General features: G+C 33.5%; 1 protein-coding gene across 7 annotated transcripts in view; it reads left to right on the top strand.

Annotated features, from left to right (window-relative positions):
• Nucleotides 1-22,109, top strand: part of LOC131849008 (segmentation protein cap'n'collar-like) — a 147,822-nt gene that overhangs the window by 109,438 nt on the left and 16,275 nt on the right. For 6 of the 7 annotated variants that reach the window (XM_059198981.1, XM_059198980.1, XM_059198985.1 and 3 more), the window contains exons 8-11: nucleotides 13,333-13,457; nucleotides 14,887-14,969; nucleotides 15,526-15,608; nucleotides 15,957-16,056. In XM_059198981.1, coding sequence (XP_059054964.1) covers nucleotides 13,333-13,457; nucleotides 14,887-14,969; nucleotides 15,526-15,608; nucleotides 15,957-16,056 — 391 coding nt within the window. The remainder of the gene's footprint in view (nucleotides 1-13,332; nucleotides 13,458-14,886; nucleotides 14,970-15,525; nucleotides 15,609-15,956; nucleotides 16,057-22,109) is intronic. The other variant, XM_059198984.1, reaches the window with a different exon arrangement.

Here is a 22,109-nt window from a genome sequence, read left to right as displayed (position 1 = left end):
ATAAAAAGTGTTCAACAAAAACGAATTGTATTAAATTATTACTTCTACTTTATCTGTGCTAATTTTGTTTTTATGTTTATTTTTTTTTTGACCGGTATGACAAGTAAACTGATGGCCCACCTGATGATGTTAAAGTTAAAGATCTTCAGAATGAAACTTCGGTTGTGTTCAAGGATTTATCTTCTCGAAAACTACCCACTTTGTTCATATTTCAAAATCAACTCCCTCATTCAGAGGAATGGCGTTCTTTTTATAGGCATCCAATGAGTCGTTAAACAACTTATTTCGTTTAACAATTTACAATGATTATAAATATTTACATTATATAATAAACTAGCTTCTCGCCCCGGCTTCCCACGGATATACATGTATTATATATATTTATTTATTTATTTATTTATTTATTTTCGGAAAACCAAGGCTATTTACAAACATAGTTATAAACATAATTAAATGATAACGGCCACTTATAGGTTTCCACGGATAGAAACGTAATATAAAAAAAAATTACAGTGCTAACACGAGAGGCGTGTTTGTGTTATAAATACTCATAAAATCATATATCAAACAATAACAATCCACTAAATTAACTATATATAAACCTTCCTCTTGAATCGCTCTATCTATTAAAAAAAACCGCTTCAAAATCCGTTGCATAGTTTTAAAGATATATGCATACATATAGACGGACAGACAGCGACAGCGACTTTATTTTATACTATGTAATGATGTAAATAATTTGCAGCCTGGTCGTCTAGCGTTTAGCACACCGCCTTACTTCCGATGGTCTTGGGTTCGATTCCTCGCACGGTGCAAACATTTGTATTAATGAGTATGATCGTTTGTCAAACGATCATCGGAAATAAGGCGCACCGCCTTAAGTAAGTCGGTGCGCTAAAGGCTAGATCACCGGTGTGTGTTTCCTATGTATAATATGTATGTATTTACGAAAAAATAAACTATGTATTGGTATCAGTGGTGTAGTACCCATAACACAAGCTTTGGCTAGCCTAACTTGGGTCTAGATGGCGCTCTGTGAACTGTCCTGAGATGATTATTTATTATAATTACAAAAAGTGACAGATAGACAGACAGTCAGACTATTATTTATAGTAAACTAATTGGTATCGCCACTAAATTATTTATTTTATTTTTACTACTACTTACTACGAATATATATAATAGATGTACACCCGTGCGAAGCCGGGGCGAGTAGCTAGTAATGTGTATATTAGTAATACATGAAGCAAAAACTTCGTATATATTTTTACAAAAATTGCGCAGACCGAGGAGTATGAAATTTTGCACACTTATAGTTTATATAGAGGAGTGCAGAATGATAATATATTTTTTTTATTAATGCAAAAAAAAATCGACCCTAAATAAATGGGATAAGGAAGATGCAGATAATGATGATGGCTGGAGCGGGAGATTATTAGATTAAAAAAAAAGAAACAATTAAATGTATATGTAAGTCCCAAGATGCCTCACAACATATAAAAGATGGTGTCAAAGTAATAGAAATGTTTATAAAAAGAAAAGTTGACAGGTTGCCAGTAACAAGCAATAAAAAAAAATCTTATAGCATATAATATTTAATGATTTTTTTTTCTTCTTTATTTATTTAGAAGCTTAGCACAATAGTGAGCATGTTAGCTCCGTGTTGGCTTCTTAATCATATACACACTTACATTACATCTAAAATTAAAATTACTATAAATACAAATATTACCTACTTTTATCTACAAATTATTAATTAGTCCCGATTGTTTTGATACAGGTTCTGATAAAATACTTTAAAAGATTCCTATATTCATTTTGTTTAATTTTTTTTTATGGTCGGTAGTTTTGTCCTGAAAAGGTAATAAACAAACAAACACTCTTATATTAATAATATTGGAGTAAAGATGATTATTATAATTTAGCACATTTGCAGTTATAAATTTAAAATTACCTTAATTTTAAAAACGAGTTCAAATTTACGATTTATATGTCCACCATACTGTTAGTTTGGTTACGTTCTTGTTTAAACGTACCATATTGCTTTAAGTGAGTACTCGGTAGGTAAGCAGTTATTTTCTTTGCGTATGCTAATTGGTTTTGAACAAAAATAATAAAAAGTCGGTCTATGTACTCACCTAGTATGGAGATGATGTCTTTGCCTCCACTAATTGATTGTACGAAATTTAGAAAAAAAAGTGAAAATCTAAAGTTGTGTTTATGGACTTGCGTGACTACGAACGAATTGTAAGAAATTAAAAAAATAAGTTAAATGTACAGGAACAAAATCCTTTTTTGCATTAATCTGTGATATTCTATTTTTCTGCGTCTTATCTGCATGCATTTGAATTAAGAATCCCGTTTGACTGAACTTTGTGAAAATATTTTTTATGGCTGTCTATCCACTTTCATTTGCATATTAGTAGTACGTGAATTTTGATAATTTCTCCCTCTTAGGAAAGCCGTGCCCCTAGATGTAGAATTATTTATTAATATTTTTTTATACCACTATAGTGGCAAAAAATCATACATCTGGTAGTAAATAGTTACTGTAGCCTATGGACGCCTGAAACACCAGGGCAGTCACGAGCACTTTGCCGGCCCTTAAGAAACTTTAATGTACCATTTTGAAAAACCCCATGCTGTCTCGTGCTAGTCTCGTGAGAAAACCTGAGCAGGTAATTCATTACACAATGTAAGTGTACGCGGGTGGAAGCTCCTCTGAAACCGTACTCTCCAAGACATACGTACATAGGTTCTAGCGTGTGGATAATTTGACTAGGATATTTTTTTTTTTATTAAAAAAGAAAGTCTCACGGGAACCATAGATAACGGATTCACGCGTGCATTCTCGCTGGATGCATCTAAAGTTTCTTATAGCGTGTATTCAGAATTACGGGCATAAGGTTTATAGTCTGTACAAATTTTAGATGCAATAAAAAATAAAGTAAGCAATAAAAAAAAAGTTTTGGCGCGAAACCGTCTGCGACACACTTCTTTATTACTTTTTAAATGTACGATATACAGGTTCAAGACAAAATTTTTATATTTTTGGAAATTACAAAATATTGTTATTTAGAACAACGTTCCTTGGTAACAAAATAATCTCAAAATAAACGGCGCTGCGGAAGCCAAGTATAATATTTTAAATTTATTATTTTATAGTTGTTTTTTATATTAATAACCTCTTATTTATTAAAATGGCAAACGTTATAAATTTATTTTAACTATTGAAATATTGTGTCTTTTTCTTACAAGTTACTTTTAGAGTTTATAATATTAGTATGTATGTAGGGATTTATCTCATTCTTATTATAAAAGCGAAAGTTTGTAAGTATGGCTGTTTGTTACTTTTTCACGCAAAAACTACTGAACGTATTTTGATGAAATTATACAGTAATATAGCCTGTGCGTATATTGAAATATAACGCGGATGACATCGCGGCTACCACTAGTATAATATAAATCTCCGTACGTCATAATCTATGTATAATGCCTTCCCATGCCGTGTACCAGGTGAATAATTAAGAAAAACCCCGAATTCAATCAAAATATCTTTAAAAACAACAAAAAAACGACATCGCAACGCACTTTTTTACACAAACCGTCGGTTCCGTCGTTAGATTGTCAAATTACAGGTTGCCGGGGGAACCAAACTGGCGACCTTGTGGCGTACAAAAGAACAAATTGTCGTTTATCAGTAATTATGAGACATAATATTCGTTAATTCGATTTACAGTGTAATTTTCATATAATTAGTTAATACTAACCTTGTTTGTAACAATAACAGTACCATATTTATTGAATTGTCCTTTGCTTCACGTCAGTTGAAAAAAAAAACAACTGTCAAATGTCAATGATTTCCCGCCAAAAGTGAATAGAGAAAGCTTTATGCATCACAGAGTAGGAACAGGAAAATCATGCGGACAAAATTCATACAGCCATGTCTGCGTTATAAAATTCTCTGTAGCTATAAAAAAACTTACTCCACACGAATTACTGTGGTCAACACGGACAGATTAAGTATTTATTTCTTACAATAAAATACATATGATTAATCTATAAGTGTCTGTAATTAGTCCTACATGAATAAATATATATTTAATTTGATTCGCTTTCATCAATCGACTTCTTAATAAAATGTAATAAAACTATTGAAATGAATTTTTTTTTCCGGATTCTCTGGTGTAGCGGATTATCACATCTCCTTACTTCCGATGGTCGCGGGTTCGATTCCTCGCACGGCACAAACCTTTGTATTCATGAGTATGATTGTTTGTATCGGTCTGGGTGTATTTTATATATAATATCTATGTATTTACGAAAAAAAATCTATGCATTTGTATCAGTTGTCTAGTACCCATAACACAAGCTTTAGCTAACTTAACTTGGGTCTGGATGGCGCTGTGTGAATTGTTCTGAGATTATTATTAAAAAGATACACGTATTTGTAACTGTTATTTCAGTTATTTATAGTCTACTGTTTACGTCACTAGTAATCAATTATTTTTTATCCAAATCTCTGATACCATTTTTGTTTTAACACGGCATTTTTGCAAGATAATGTTTGTATATTTTGAAGTTGTTTCTTATATTTACATATCGATCTAAGAAATGTTATTTAAACGTTCTATCACGATAAATGTATGAGTTATTAATTTTTGAACCAGTATTTGACTCTAGTATATAGTTGAGATTTACAAGTTACGGCAAATCTGCTTTCTTCCAGCGATTAGTACTAGTACCTACTTAAATATACAAGTTCTTCTATTTTAGAATCATTACAGGTTCACAGATTACGTATAGGTACATAGATTTTTAATTGATTTTCATGAAGACGAAGGCAATTTTTATATAACTTATTATATATGAATTACCACTACTGGTTTTTTCTTCAGTCATGAACTAATGCACAGGAAATAATTGTATGCTGCTAAAACAGTTTCTATCTATTATAACTTGTTACAAAAAGGCTTATTTTCACATTTCTCCAAAATAATCATAGAAACAACCGGTTACGAAACATCTAGAAACGAACAGAACTTTTACGTGACTTTACAAACTTGAGTGTGGGCACTTTGCATTTTAATTCCTCGTGTTTGCACAAGAAATCTTCAGCAACGAACGTTCTAAGATGACATGCAACTGTCACAAATGCCGTAGTGGAAATTAAAAATAGTAAAATTTAAAATAAGAACACTTTTATTTGCCGGCGTTGCGTAGTGGTATTTTGAATATTTTTTTAACATATCACGGCTTTGGATATTCAGTTGTTTGTCTAAAATGTTATAAAATATAGCCGTAGAGAAAATAAAAAAACGTAATATTTTTAATAAAAATATTTTTTACCTCTATGTAATCTATACATATACTGACATTGTAACATGCATTAACAGTAAGAGTATATCGTTTCTTTCTCACTATATTCTTCCTGATTCTTATATATTATATATAAAAGAATCAGGAAGCCATCGGATGTAAAGCTAAACCGTTAAAGTCAAATTCAAAAATCATTTATTCATGTAGCACATTTTGGCTGCTTATGAAATTCAAAAAGACAAGACAACCTCGGTCGTTTTATTTGTAATGCATCCGTGCAAAGCCAGGTAGGATCGCTAGTTTGTTATATATTTAAACTTTCCAAATCTATAGCGAATAGTTCAAGAATGACTTACATAAGTCAAGAATTTGGATTGCAAATACACAATATGCTGTTGTAACATAATTAAAAACATTAAATTAGGTATGTTGGTTTTTTATAAACATGAAATGTATATACAATTATACATGTATATATTATATATTTGACGGCCTCGGTGGTCTAACGGTTTAGTACAACGCTTTAATACCGATGGTCGCGGGTTCGAACAAACATTTGTATTCATGAGTATGATTGTTTGTATCGGTCTGGGTGTTTTCTATGTACATATATTATATATGTATTTATATAAAACGTATCTAAGCGTTTATTTCACTTGTCTAGTAACTATAAGCTCTGATTAGCTTGGGACTATATGGCGCTATGTGAATTGTCCAGGGATATTTCTTTATTAAAGGTTGTAGAAAACTATTATTGAGCGAAACTGTGAAAGTTTTTATTTTTTAAAAGCAATTACACTTTGTAACAGAGATTCAATTTTGGGTCATTCACTAGGACATGCCTACTCTTAGGAAATGTAGTGTTAATTACTCTGTGCTGAATACTACGTCGACTTCTACCATAGACAGTGGCGGCCTTAGCAGGGTGACTAACACGGCAATCGCCCGCCTCGCTCTTGCAGGGCTCTCGTGTAACAACCAAAGCAAATTTTAAACAACCAGTGAGTGGCACTTTGCCTAGTGGCAGTTGCAAAAACTTCTCGATTTAGGCATTTAATCACTAATGAACTAAATTACCAACAGTTTTCTTGAACTAGCAGAAAACTTCCAGATAATCGTTCGCATCACATACTTTTCACATAGGACAAAGGGCCTCGCAAAGTCCGAAGCCTCGCAATTGATAAGGTCACCGCTGACCATAGACAACATAATATAATTAAAGAAGACAAGAAAAATGCAATCAAACGCTATTGACATCAACATCCATACGAGCGCCCAATAATTCACAAAATCTACAAGCACGTCGAAGACACCTATTTGATGTTCCTTGGAGAAGGACAGAGCTGGCCAAACAGGCTCCCAATACTCTTGCACTGAGTCTAGTCAACGGAGTCGTTAATCGATTTACTGAGCTGGACATATTTACGTGTGACTTGTTGAATTTTAGCAGAATAGCAATGGATTACCTGAATAATCCCTATTTTTTTTTTAAATTATATCATATCTTATATATAAAATTCTCGTGTCACAGTTTTCGTTCCCATACTCCTCCGAAACGGCTTGACCGATTCTCATGAAATTTTGTGAGCGTATTGAGTAGATCTGAGAATCGGCCAACATCTATTTTTCATCCCCCTAAATGTTAGGGGTAGTCCATCCCTAATTTTTTTTTATTTTAAGGCAAAACAACGTTTTTTTAGACAGCTAGTTTTTGTATAAATTTTCCTAAGCGAGCATATTGGGAAGCTGTAAAGCTCGTTTAGCTTAGTTTTGATATCAATAAATAAATAAATAACCTCCTTACTAAACTATAGTGAGTCGTAGGTGATAATATAGCCGTTTAAAACACGTGTGTCTAATTACGAGTACATACAGAAGTAATGTTCAGACTCGCGTGCACTAAATTATATGCTATTCTAACTTGACTGTATGTTATTTAACGACACCTTGAGACACATTCAAGGTCGTAGGGTACTTATGATCTATTAATTTGTATCTCGCAAGAAAATAGCTTTGAATTTACTTTACAGCGTGGTGTACCGCAGGGTATAATTTTCGGTCCCGTGCTTATTATTGGCTTTATTGTGTGTTAAGGGGGGATGGGGAAATGTAAATGATGTTTACTTATATATGATACTACTATTATTTTGATGTAAGAGAACGCTGTGCACAAAAAGTACTGTGCTGTGTTTACAAAAGGGAGGTATGGTACAAAAGCGACAACGAGGGGAGCCGCTGTTCCACCTAATTCTGTAAATAAATGCTCATAATAAACAGAAAATGTTTGAGGTAATTCATGTCATTATTATAAACTTATTAATCAAAGGAATTTCTAATTTCATTAAACCTTGAGAAAGTTTAGTCTTGAGAATGAGGAAGAGCACTAGACTATTTTATTTTGAGATAACAAATACCTTTGTTATCTCAAAATAAAACAGTCTAGTTAGTATCTACTATTGTCGCCAGTATTATATTTGTCATGAACAAATGTTTTTATTGTCCAAGTATCGAACCCGCAACTATTGGAAGAGCAAGTCATTCAGTTTCTGCATTACCAATGTTTCCCATATTAATAATAACAAAATGTATTTCTATATCTATAAAAACTTATCAATCGTTTTATGACCTTATAAATTATTTTCCCGCGCATCTGTCAACATGGATGCCATTTTTGTGAAGAATTTAATTTTATTACGTGTGAATAGAAAGTAATATATTTGTGTTTTATGGATGATTAATTTGATACCTTTCTGTGTGATGGGCTACTGGAATTCATTAATAGAAATAACATTTGAAAATAACAAAATGACATAGACTACATAACCTATAAATAAGATAGACAATATTATCTTCTAAAACGTTTGACTTTTTTTTTTGTAATGTATGAACAAAAAAATATATCCTTTGTTTTTTTTTTGCTCATAATAGCCGAATGTCGACACTTTATAGTATTTTCACCCAGTCAACCAAATCATTGTCTATGGTAATAGTGATTTCCACACGTATTCCTTATCATGTCAAAGACTCTTTAAAAAACTACGTAAGTACATACTCGAAACTATTACGCGCGCACATCGTGAAGACAAACCGATCTCTTTTTGAATTTAGAATGTTTGCTATTAATATTAGTTTTGGTTATTGGCAGTGTTTATTTTTTATAAACTACTAGACGCGGCAAACAAACTAACGGCACATATGATGGAAAGTACTGAGCAAATAATCACTACGTTAAAGTTAGGTATAACTAAGATTTCTTGTCTACAATTTATGTTATACATAATATATTAAGATATTTAATAATAATTTACATTGATTTAAATCTTTGTTGTTTTGTATATAACAATTATCATTATTGATCCAGAATTAATAGCTTCGTATTGTTTAAAAATGATATAAATAATATTTAACAGAGATTATTCCATTATCAAAGACGTTTGAAAACCACGTACGAGTACTTCCTGACATAACCCTGACTTAAAACGGAAGCTGTTTTCGCGCGCTTACGACACTCAAACATGGAACATCAATATTTGTTTCCACAACTCGAAATTTTAAACTTAGAACACTCTCATTCCGCTCGCGTGCCAGTATTCAAACATAGGCCGTACACAAATGGGCCAAACACGTACGGGGGACCATAGCCTAGATTTGTTGACTGTGTGCGTTGCTCTACAAGTGTTGTGCCAACATTCTGACCGTTGCTTTTCACCGAAGGTAGAACGGTTATTTCAAGTGTTTGCACAACTAACAGAAGTGGTGCGTGTTTGTCTTGAAAAACGTAACTAACTTACATTAAAAATTAAAGTGCTTATAATTTGGCCGATTTTTGTCTATGACTACTCTATGATTGCGATGGACGGTGACATCTTTTACTACTCTCTAAGAGATGTTGGTTAGACTGTATATATTTTACGACTTTTTTTTAAATAAACTTTTTTTTATTAATTCTTGTTTATGGTCATTGCTTTATTCGAATAGTAATTACTATTCGAATAAAGCATATTATAATTTATTTTATTCTACCGCTCATTTGGAATACAGATTTTATCTATATCTATAGTAATCCATTCCTACTAATGAATGGATGCGAAAGTGTATTTGTTGCTCTCTGTCTGTATAATTGTTAAATTTTAATGGCTAACAGGATAATGAACTTTGACATGAAGTTATAGTACTATGGGGGCGACCATAGACTGTTTTAATCTCTACAAAATAGTTTTAAATGATCAAATACGGAAATGTTTGACTTGACAGATGATATCGCGGGTAATTACTAGTTTCAATCCAAACTAGTAAGAAGTTTATCTTGTCTATATATGAGTACATGCGACTTTCTCGAGAAACTACAGCATGGGGTTTTTCAAGAACGGCAACGCGCACGTGTCACCCCTGGTGTTTCAGGCGTCCATAGGCTACGGTAACCATAGATAAGTAACCGTCCCTTTTTATAAATACGAGTCCCCGTATCCCTGAATTAAACTATGGGACGCAGTATGGTCCCGTTTTCGGTATCCGTGCGAAATGTTGAGTAGACGAGCCGGTTGTTGGTTGTTGGTAATCAGGTGGCCCACCTGATTACCAATAACTAGTATGCTTATTATAAAAATAGTATGCTTATTTGACGCTATCATAGTATCTTATAAATATTATAAACGCGAAAGTTTGTTAGTATAGATGGATATTCGTTACTCATTTACGCAAAAACTACTAAATGGATTTTGATAAAACTTTACAGTAATATAGCTCAACAGAATAACATATAGGTTATGAATTTCACGCGAGTAAAACCGCAGGCACAGTTGATAAAACATAAAAATTTGGCAGGCACGTTTGTCATATAAGTAATTATAGTATTAATCCACGTACCGCCACGCTAAACAGTTAGTATGTGCTGTGATTTTTTTTATATAATACAAGTACACCTTTCACCTACTAAACATGGTTTTCTATTTAACTCGTTCGGATACCTTTCGCTCATTATAGTAATTGATTTTCAATTGTGCTCCTCAATTCTGAAACATTATTAAGCAAATATAACATTAGAATCATCTGCCGATGTCTTTATTTGACTAGCTTACCCGCGTAACTTCGTCTGTATCTTACTTAGTTGGCATTTATCGTTATATTTCGCACAATTTACAAAATTTTTGTTTTAATTATAACCTATATGTTATTCTGATGTATAAGCTATACTACTGTAAAATTTCATCAAAATCAGTTTAGTAGTTCACAAACCTTCGCGTTTATAATTTTAGTAAGGTAATACTAGCAGTATTACCTTACTAAAATTATAAACGCGAAGGTTTGTGAATATTTTGGGCCGTCTTTCACCTATTAGAGACCTTGGGCACAGTAGGATAATGCAGCCCCTAAGATCATAGTAATAAAGCACTAATTTGTCAGAATAGACAAAATAATTTTTGAACATGAGATCATTTTGAACATCTCTTTAGAGATGTATATGTGGACCTTCAAGTTAGTTTTTAGGCCTTTTCACGACTACTGAACGGCTAATTTATGATCCGTTCAACTGTTTTGACGTGTAAAGATAACAAACAGGAAATTAAAATACAAAATAAAAATTAATTTAGTAATATAAATAATATTATGTATCGATAGCCTGTGAAGTCTATGGTAAACAAGAGAGTCCGCCAAAATAAAGTTTCAAACACCAAAATACATAAATCCATGGAACACAGAAATATGCTTTCTTTTTATTAAACACAAATATTTGTAATGTAAACAGATTTACGACGATGCAACATGGGCCCACAATACCATAGACTAAGTTGCTTTCGAATATTGCCGCGAAATCGTAAACATGGCTTTCCTCCACAAATATTAATTTGACAAACAATAAAAGCGTATTTAACGGTAAAATATGCACGGGATTCCGTGTTTTATGGTCGATACACGATTCTCGGCGGTTGTCCGCGATTTTTCACTGCTACCATCAAAAATTATGATCAAATGTTGTCACAGACAATATTGTTCGAATTAGATCGAACTCTATGCTTAGCTTTCTCTAAAATGCAATACAAATCTAAACTTATTTAATGTCTTTACCGTTTGTACTTAACATATCATTACATAGTATAAAGTCTCCGCTGCTGTACAGACGCTCATATCTTTTACATTACGCAACGGATTTTAATTCCATTTTCATCAATAGCTAGAGCGATTCAAGAGGAAGTTTCCTATATATATTACATGCGTGTTATAATAAAAACAATCAAAATATCTTTATTCATGTAAGTTTATTACAAACTCTTATGATATGTCAAATCTACCGTCAGTACGGAATGATTTCGAGATGAGAACTGAAAAGAAACTCGAAATTATTTTCAAATAAATGTTGTATATGATTACTATAATACAGATTCATTTAAATTCTAATTTGAGAGAGTATAGTATAGAATAAGCCAAGAAATTCAAAGATTTGTAATGCATCCATGCGAAGCAGGGTCGACTCGCTAGTACTAGATAAAACAGTCACGTCATATTTGCGACTACATTTCATTTAATTTCCTAATTCGTATTTGATGATACCCCTAGCGCCATCTATATTAAAATCTAGTACTTATGCCAACCTATTAGCGCCACTGCGTGCAATAGCAGAACTAATTTCCACACGATATTACTTTGAATAAGCGTATAATAAATTTATTATAATTATTTAATAATGTTATCTATATACGAAAGGAAATAAATAATTATCAGTATTTGAAGTTTTTATTATCATTAAGTTAACATATAATTTCCAAAGTTATATATTTAAAAATATTATTGTTTGATTTATCATTTGTCTATATTTGTTTTATGTATACCAAATTATATTGGTACAAATGAAAAAAAATTGTTTTCGTTAACTTACCTACCTACTTATATTTTACAGACAAACGTGAACGAAACAGTAAGTGCGAAAATAAAAAATACTTAATTAAGTATATAAGTGTAAAATATACTGTATCAGTACTACTATTATCAATTTGAACGTGTGACTGGTCTGTATGTTCAATACCTTTTTCCGAACAATTTAAACTGAATCCATATAAAATCTTATATCAACAAACATATCACGGTTACGAACAGAGGCTATATTTTATCTAAAAATTTAGAAGGCATGAAATATGGGATGAAGTTTCACTTATCATAAAAATAATCTTTAAGGTTATATGTACTGCTTTAAATTTGACGCGGTCGTTATTTATTCGTGTAATTAGTAAAAATCACGGGATTAAAAATAAAACGTGTTACGTTTTATTTTTTATTGAGTTCCCCATATTTCGGCAGGGTTTCAACCGCCACGATCACGGGTAAACTGAAGAGCAGCGGGTAGATGTAAATAAAATCTTTTATGAGCAGATGTATGGCGTTATTATTTTTAAGAGTGAAATATTAATAAAGTTTTTACGGACAACGGCTAGTATTTTAGGAATTGTTTCACGAAACCGATTTTTTTTTAATTTATTTATTCATCCAAAACAATACAAATTGTATAGGATAACAAAATAGTAACTTTAGAGTTAATTTTCGTTTGCAACATAATAGCAACTTAAGCAGTAAATCTCGTTATGTTAGCTAGCATAGTGCAGTAGGTACTTTTATAAGTATAGTTTTATAGTCTTTATGGTCAGATGTACGATATGTTCGAGCTGAGTTTCTTGTCAGAACAGACATGTCGAAATCAATCCGAACTGACACGGTAGATTTGACATATCATAAGAGTCTCTAATAGATCTACATGAATAAAGATATTTTCAATTTTGTTTTTTTTTTTACTAATAATAGTATGGTGTACCCGCCTGCGCTAACGGCACACGCTGGCGGGGCACCAGTGGAGGATGATAAGATGAGCATGAGGTCAGGTCAGATAGTCCATTGTAGTGAAGTCAGGGGAATATTACTTATCCGGTATCCTGTGGTAACTAAAAAGATATTTTGTATTTTATATATTTGATCTCTTCACCTCTCTTCTCTTCTCTCTAATGTAACTGGTTTGATTCTTTCCAGTCTCTAATGCGCTCTATGTCTGTCGAGCAGCGGTGGCAGGACCTGGCTTCGCTGCTGACGATCCCGCCCCCGCCGGACCAGTACCAGCACTACCATCACCACCACCAGCATCCCCACAACATCACGTGAGTCATACAAAACATACCGTTCAATTTATTTATTTAATTCAGGCTACATGGCTCATATTTTTTATGGATGAAAATGGAATGGTGCACCCGCCTGCGCTAACGGTTTACGCTGGCGGGGCACCAGTGGAGGATGATAGGATGAGCATGAGATCAGGCCAGTTAGCCGATCGTGTAAATTCACAAAGAATTTATAACGACGGTTTCCAGGGGGAACCACGTGGAGGTCGACCTAACATGGTACAATGATAGTAATAGGAGTTACCAGTTTCTATTACTGACGATCTCCTAGCCCCTTAATGGTCCATATATAAATACCTTATAGACTAACATACATGGGCATACATACGAACCCAGATGGGCCGCTGCAGGTACAACTTGGTAAAGTGGGGTGCCGCTTCAAGGGAGGCTTGTGACTGCGGAGCGCCATCCCAGACTATGGCACACCTGTTGGCTTGTCCTTTGTGCCCAGCATCCTGCACAAAGTGAGACCTGAGGGATGCGACGGAGTGCGCAAGGGTTGTCGCGGCGTTCTGGGGAAAATATATTTAAATATATGTATTTGGTTGCCGTTGAAACGAAGAAGAAGAAGAAACTAACATACAGAAGATATAAAATATAAAATCAAATTGTCGCGAGTTCTATTCCTGGCACGCCACAAACACTTATATTCATGAGTATGATTGTTTGTATCGGTCTAGATGTTCTCTATATATATGTACATATTTAAGAAAATATATCTGTGTATTTATCAGTTATCTAGTACCCATAACACAAGCTTTAGCTAGCTTAACTTGGGTCTAGATGGCGCTGTGTGAATTGTCCTGAAATTATTATTAGATTAAAATCTGACTGACATCTGCATTTATACAATATTACGTGAGTCATCCAAGACATCCCGTTGAATTTATTTATGTTGGAACACTGACTATTACTGGTCATCCGCACTCCCTACGAGAATATTGTGGCCTCGGGGCGAACCTCTTTACCCCGGCATCAGCTCCGGGGGAACAACACCTGGGTAACTAGATTTAATCCTCTTGGGGCGGATTAAGTATAAAAATATAAACAAAACAAATATATCGAAATTTTCCATTAAAATTAGTCGTAAGGATACTTTCTTTTTATTTTTTCATTCATAAACTTAAGAGCAACGCTCTTGTCGGTAGAGCTCTTTCCACTTTCTACGATATTCCATTATACTCTTTAAGTCTTGATACGACACGACTCCAATTTTGTCTTTAATTTGTTTGATGTAACTGTGCATCTTTCCCTCAATAATTAGTTTCAAAAATTCATCGTGTCGTATCAAGTGCCCCAACATTTTTCCTCTTTTACTTTCTATAGCATTCAATATCTGCCTTTTTTCTTTCACCCTGTACAATACTTTCTTTTAATGATGATATTTAACCTGTTATAATTTTTGCAGTGGACACGGCGCTGCCAGCGGGTACGCTCCTAACTATCACACGCCGATACCGCCCGTGCCGGAGAAACATCCAGATGCTTATGGTAAATTGTATTTATAGTTATTTCTACTTAATATTGTAACAAAAGTTAGTATCCATACTAAACTGACTTCAAATTCAATAAACACATAGCAAAATTAGATCTCAGCTTAACGATCTGCAGATTTTGTCAAACAGAAGAGGAAACGCTACTACACATGTGGTTGTAGCCCACTCATGCATAAAGGAATCTCCTTTGGAAAGTATACACTATACCCTGAGGAGATAAAAACCATCGCTCCTAAGAATATACTTCAATTCATGTCCCTGACGGGTCTAGGTAGCGAACTTTGAAAACGGACGAGCACAATAGATCTATGTAGGTCGCAGTGCTTAACACCTGAGAATAACCCAAAACCCTCAAAAAAATCATACTGATGTTATAGAAATCAGTCTGTTTAACAGTTTGTTTTATTGAGAAATATGAAAATGTTTTGTATCACTACTATCTTTTATCTCGATTTTTTTTTATATTTGGTATTTTATTTATGTAATTATTATTTTCTTTCTTTGAAAGAAACAATAAAGAGTTTTTTATTTCATTTTAATTTTTTTAACAGCAGGGGCCGCGGCTCCTTTGGAAGGTGCCTACAAGGTCGAGTCTGCTCATCATCCACAACAGCATGATGGGATATATTATCAGGTAAGTCTGACCACTTAGCTTAAGTCCAGCCTTATAGCATCAAGTCAGAAATTTAATAATGTTTTTTCTCTCCTGGTTAGTTCGTTAATTCTTTTATTTATCACCTAATACGGGATACATGTTTTTAGTGTATTTATATTATACATATAGAATTATAGACCTTCCTATTGAATCACTCTGTCTGTTGCTAAAAACTGCATTAAAATAAGTTGCGTAGTTTAAAAGATCTAAGCGAACAGATAGCGGATGGACTTCATTTTATACTACGTAAAGATTATCTGTACAATAAAGAATATGTATGATATGTATTATTATATATAATTATAACGGTAATTGATGTGTGTGTAGAATTCGAGTGAGATGGCGCCACCGGCCAACCAAGACGGCTTCCTGCAGTCGATCCTGAATGACGAGGATCTGCAGCTTATGGATATGGCCATGAATGAGGGTGAGTGTTATTTTTTAGCAAACAAACTAACCTCCTTGTTAATAAGTGGTCGTCATCTATATACATAAACCGAAAAGAGACGGATGGACTGTGTGAAAGATGATATGGTAAGAAAGGGAGTGAATAACGAGATGACTGCGAACATGGATGAATGAAGAGAAAAACATATTACGCCGATCACAAATAAATGGGATAAGGAAAAAGCAGATGATGATTATTTATACTAAAACGTAGTACTGTTATATACTTGTAATCTGGTATATTTACCTACTAGTTAAATATTGCAGTGTCATTGACGGTACCCTAGAAACGACAAAAGCATGTCGCCATCTTAATTTTCACTATCACATACGAGACGTACTAAATTAAACAAACTGATAACACACTGCTTTGTAACCGCTTCTTTGATACTCGTTACAGAGACAGCCATTTTTTAATCGCTATTTAAAAATAGAACGTGTGACGTAATGAGTAGCTAATATCCAAAGTTTGTATAGCGCATTCGGATTGCCCCATTACAAGGTCATTGCGTGAGTACTATTCTAAATTCAAATCGAATTTAATTATGTTTTTTACCAGCCAGTATTTGTCGTGTTGAATGTTGTAGTCTATGGTTGTCTATGTCTAATACTTTCGTAATAAGGAATGATTCACACTAATAGTGTTATAAAAGCATTGAAAGTATAAATGTAAAGAAAACAAGCCAAGTATGAATTATACATGCGGAAACTGAACTCTATACCAGAATTCTTACATAACTTAAATAACTTATTGAAGTTATGTACTATTCGTTAATAATAAAGTATGTCAGTTTTTGAGGAATTACAGTAATTTAGTTTTTTTTTTTTAATTCTAAATTTGACCAAAGAAATCATTGTACAGCCGTCTGCTTGGATACCTCAGTCTCAAGCTATTTCAGCTGCTAAGTTGCTTGTTTTATAAGACAGTGAAATTACAGAGTCTTAAATCTTAATTCTACGGAATGACAGCATATGAGTTCTATCGCTAGTCTAGTGACGTGGCACACAGCTTCCTTGCTGCCTATGGTCATGGGTTCGATTCCTTGCACGGTTCAAACATTTGTATTTATAAGTATGGTTGTTTGTATCGGTCTGGATGTTTTCTGTGTATATTATGTGTGTGTTTAAAAAACAGTGATGTAGTAAGTTAGTACATGAGTTAACAAATGTTAACAAGCAGAATTACCGTTGATGTGGCACACAGCTTCCTTGGTCATGGGTTCGATTCCTTGCATGATTCAAACATTTGTATTTATAAGTATGGTTGTTTGTATCGGTCTGGGTGTTTTCTATGTATATTTTGTGTGTGTTTAAAAAACACTTACTACAAGTTAGTACATGAGTTAACAAATGTTAACAAGCAGAATCACCGTGTTTATGCTCAAAGCTGTAAAACAGCTTCCCAATTAGTAAGAGTACAACGCGAACATTATCCTCAAGTACCAAGAGCGGAATAATATTTAAAAAAATTGCAACCGCATAAAGTCGGAGCACGTCACTAGTGTTCCATACAAAGATCACACTAATGTATGTGCCAATGATGACAGTAAGTGACTTTTTACAAATTCCATATTTGTTGACAACATTCTCACATCCGTTATCAGTGTGCGCTTGACCCTGGTGACATCATATCAGGGGTGCCAACCGTATGAAAATTCTCGTACAGATACAAGATTTTTGGCCTACAATAATAATAATAATAATCTCAGGACAATTAACACAGCGCCATCTAGACCCAAGTTAAGCTAGCTAGAGCTTGTGTTATGGGTACTAGATAACTGATACAAGTACATAGATATATTTTTTTTGTATATACATACATATTATACATAGAATACACCCAGACCGATACAAACAATCATACTCATGGATACAAATGTTTGTGCCGTGCGAGGAATCGAACCCGCGACACTCGGTCGTAAAGCGGTGTGCTTGACCGCTAGACCACCGAGGTCGTCAAATACAAACAATACAAACGGGGATCGAAATTACGACTGCCTGAGCCAAGGTTCGAAGTAAACTCGTCTCCGTCAGGCGGGAGTTGGTCTTCAGCCGCTCCGTAAGTCCTTCCTTTGGTTTGGAGTGTCATCTGCACTCGCCCCCTATCGCCCGGTGAAGCTGTAAAGGCCAGCTGCGGACAACAGCATTAGAGTAGTTATAAAAAATAATTTGTAACAGTGTACCAGTTTGTACGAGATTTTGACCTATGACAATCGGTCTAAATACTATTATGGACGATGCTTGAGTCAAATTGAGCTATTTTACGATATTTTCTCCTACAATACATTTTCACTTTCGTACAACATTCAAAACTCGTACATATTAACCTAAAAATCGGTCCTAAATATGATCCTGTACGAGGTTAGAGAGTCAAATTGAGTTAATGTACGAGATTTTATACAATTTAATATTTATTCGTACGACGCTATGTGTTTAAGTTGGCACCCCTGTCTTGTATTACAAGCAAACAACTGATTTCATTAGTCACACCAAGAGCCAACATCGCGTGGACGTCTCATCATGGACGCCCCACTTCGAAATTCAAATTCGAATTCCGAATTCGAAATGTTCAAGTTAAATGCATTACGGTTTTATTCACTTAATGTTCAAGTGTGTACGCGGCTTATGTTAACTACTTACCCAGTTTGAATTATTTCAAATATCGAATCTGGATCAGTGATGTATAGGTACCGTGCGTTATTTAAATTGCAATATTAAAATTTTATATTTCGAATGCTGTCAAATTTTTAAATTATTTAAACTAACATGGAGATTCCCGCGCTCCATCATTAATTAAAGAATCTAAAAACTTACAAATCTATTTTTGTGTACGTAATATCAACATTTGAAGAGATCTGTGAAGACAATTATTTGAAGGAAATATAATATGAGAATACTACCGAAGATAATGGCTGTATGGGCTGAGTTCTCTTGCCTTTCCCTGAATCGTAAAAAACCGAAACAAAAAAAAAAGTTATGTCGAATATAAACTGGATCAAACGATGTATAAGTATATAGCGTTATTGTATTTTCAATCATAAAAATTTAAATATAAAATGGAATCTTATTTAAGTTAAATTGCATTATTTAATATAATGTCGAATATAAGAAACGTGAAGACACTCACGTGTCATTTCGAATTTTTAAGTTTTGAATATCGAATCAATTAAAGTCAAGTTTAATACAAATTAATAATCAAATCAGTATCTTTATTCATGTTGGTCTATGGTGTTCGGAATATAGTATGAGCAACAATGTTAAAGTTCCAGCAATGGTATTTCCGAACCGATACGATATTGAAACCTTCAAGAAAAGAGCTTATTCCTTTTTAAAAGGCCGACAACGTACTTGCAATTCCTCTGGTGTTGCGGGTGCTCATGGGCGGCGGTAATCACTTACTATCAGGTGAGCCGCATGCTCGTTTGTCCCCTGTGTTATAAAAAAAAACAACAATTAGTTTTCGAATGTGTTAAATATATATAATTCTAGTAGACCCACCCACACGTTGCTGTGACTAAGGTTAAATATTATAATATTGCGTCTATAAATTGAGATGTAAGCTATCCTATCTTTCTAGTTGGACCAAATTGCACACAACGTGCAAAACAAATTTGCAATCGGTTCAGTAGTTTAGGAGTCCATCGCGGACAAACAACGTGACACGCAATTTATATATATATATAAAGATAAATAATAAAATCGTGTATAAAATACAGTGTTAAGATTATTCAAAATAAAGAAATGTAGTCAAAAAATCAACTACCGACGCGTCCCGGCTTCACACGGATGCATTAAAAACTTTGTATTTCTCACATTGTTCTATACTTCTACACATGTGTGTTTCATCCAAATTCGTTCAGTACTTTTTGCGGGAGAGTTTTTTTTTACGGATGATAATGGGATGGCTCACCCGCCTGCGCTAACGGTTTACGCTGGCGGGGCACCAGTGGAGGATGATAAGATGAGAATGAGCTCAGGTCAGTTAGCCCATCGCGACAAATTCACTAGGAATTTAACACGATGGTTTCCAGGGGGAACCGCGTGGAGGTCGACCTGACATGGTACATTGCTAGCAATGGGATCAATAGTTCACATTACTAACAATCTCCTTTCCCCCGTGCTGGAAAGAGTAACAAACATCCATACTTACAAACTTTCGCATTTATAATGATTCAAGAGGAAGGTTTATATGTATGACACATGTACACCCGGGCGAAGCCGGGGCGAGTAGTTATTATAGTAGGCTATAAATTTCACGCAAGTGAAACCGCGGGCACAGCTTAGTATATATCAAATATACTAGGTTGTATATTGTAGTTTAAAAAAATGTAGTTATAGAAATCTATTACAGTTGCTTTTTCCCGCCATAAATCGGTCGTTAGTTACAATTCAATATAATTCAATTCAATTTATTTACTGCAACATGTGTACATCATAGTCTTAAGATTATAATAGTCTCAAACAAAATCTTACATAAGTAGGTATACGAATAATTCGCCGAGAATCAAACCCACGACCCGGTTTATGCGAAGCAATTTATCTCTAAATAACTACTGCGCGACATATCAATTCTAAAATGACTTTGATGTTCAAAAAACAATATATAATTCATACATTGTTATCAGTCGTATGTTATCTAACACTAATTAATTAATATCGTCTTGCAATACTATGTTTTTAACATAGATTTGCTCGCATTTATTTAGAACTAGCTGTGCCTGAGACTTCGCAAGGAATAGAGAACGAATAAGGAATTTCCATTTCATTCCCTAAGGATAAAATTCATACCATATTTTAAAGTAAAAAAATTAAAAAATAAGATTCAAGCTTCTAGCTTTAAAAATGACGATACTTCCATAGAACGATTTATCTCCCCCTTTCAACCCCTTACAATAGCTATCTTTGCATTAAAAAGTAGCCTATGTCCTTTGTCAGTGTCGAAACTATCTGTATACCAAATTTCATTTAAATCGGTGCAGTAGTTTTGGCGTGAAAGCGAGACAGACAGACAGAGTTACTTTCGCATTTATAATATTAGTAAGGAATTTTTTTTCATGACTAAAATATTTTTATTTTACGAACTTGTATATTAATATTTAAGTATCAAATAATTAACTGTCTATATTTTTGAAATGGCAATATGAAAAAAAAAAAATTTTATATGCCTCGCATTTTTTGCAAGAGAGACTTACTTTACTACAGATACAATTAAAAAAAAAAACAATACCTTATTAAATTTTGATCAAATCATTTCCGAGGTACATAAAATAAATACATATTTGTATAGGCAAGAATTCCACTATTAAAGTAAAACGGTTTTATTTTAACACGTTTTCTTTTTACATAACACTAAAGTCCATTCATAATTTCCAATTTTAAAATTTTAAATATCGAATGCGAATCTTTTTAAAAATGTTTACTTTTTTATTTAATTGCAATTATAGTTTAGATATACTACACCTACTTATAACTTTTTTTTTACAAGCGTAAAAATATGGAATTTAGTACATATTTCATTTTTTTATAGCTGTAAAAAGTCTTCCCCGTAGTTACCTCAGTATCACCTATTTCAGCTGCAAACCAAAGTCATATCAAGCAGTGAAATTACACAAGAGGCATGATTTTGAGGTTATTTTCTATGTATAATATGTATATATTTACGAAAAATATATGTATTAGTATCAGTTGTCTAGTACCCATAACACAAGCTGTAGCTATCTTAACTTGGGTTTAGATGACGCTATGTGAAGTTAAAAAAAAAAAATTAGGCCTCTGCAATTGCAATCAGTATCATGAACGTCGAAATTTTAACATCGTATAAAACAGTCGCTGTCTGTTCGCTTATATCATTTAAATTACTTAACGGATTTTAATGCAGTTTTCAGCAATAGATAGAGTGATTCAAGAGGAAGGTTTATATGTATAATACATGCGTGTTATAGTATAGAACAAGGTGAGAAATTAAAAGATTTGTAATGCATCCGTACAAAGTCGAAACTCTAGTGATATATGTAATGTAATATATATAGATAT

This window comes from Achroia grisella, unplaced genomic scaffold (genome assembly GCF_030625045.1).
Source record: "Achroia grisella isolate CSIRO2021 unplaced genomic scaffold, CSIRO_AGI_Agris_v1 utg628, whole genome shotgun sequence".
Lineage (NCBI taxonomy): Eukaryota > Metazoa > Arthropoda > Insecta > Lepidoptera > Pyralidae > Achroia > Achroia grisella.
This window is presented reverse-complemented; position numbering and strand designations above follow the sequence as displayed.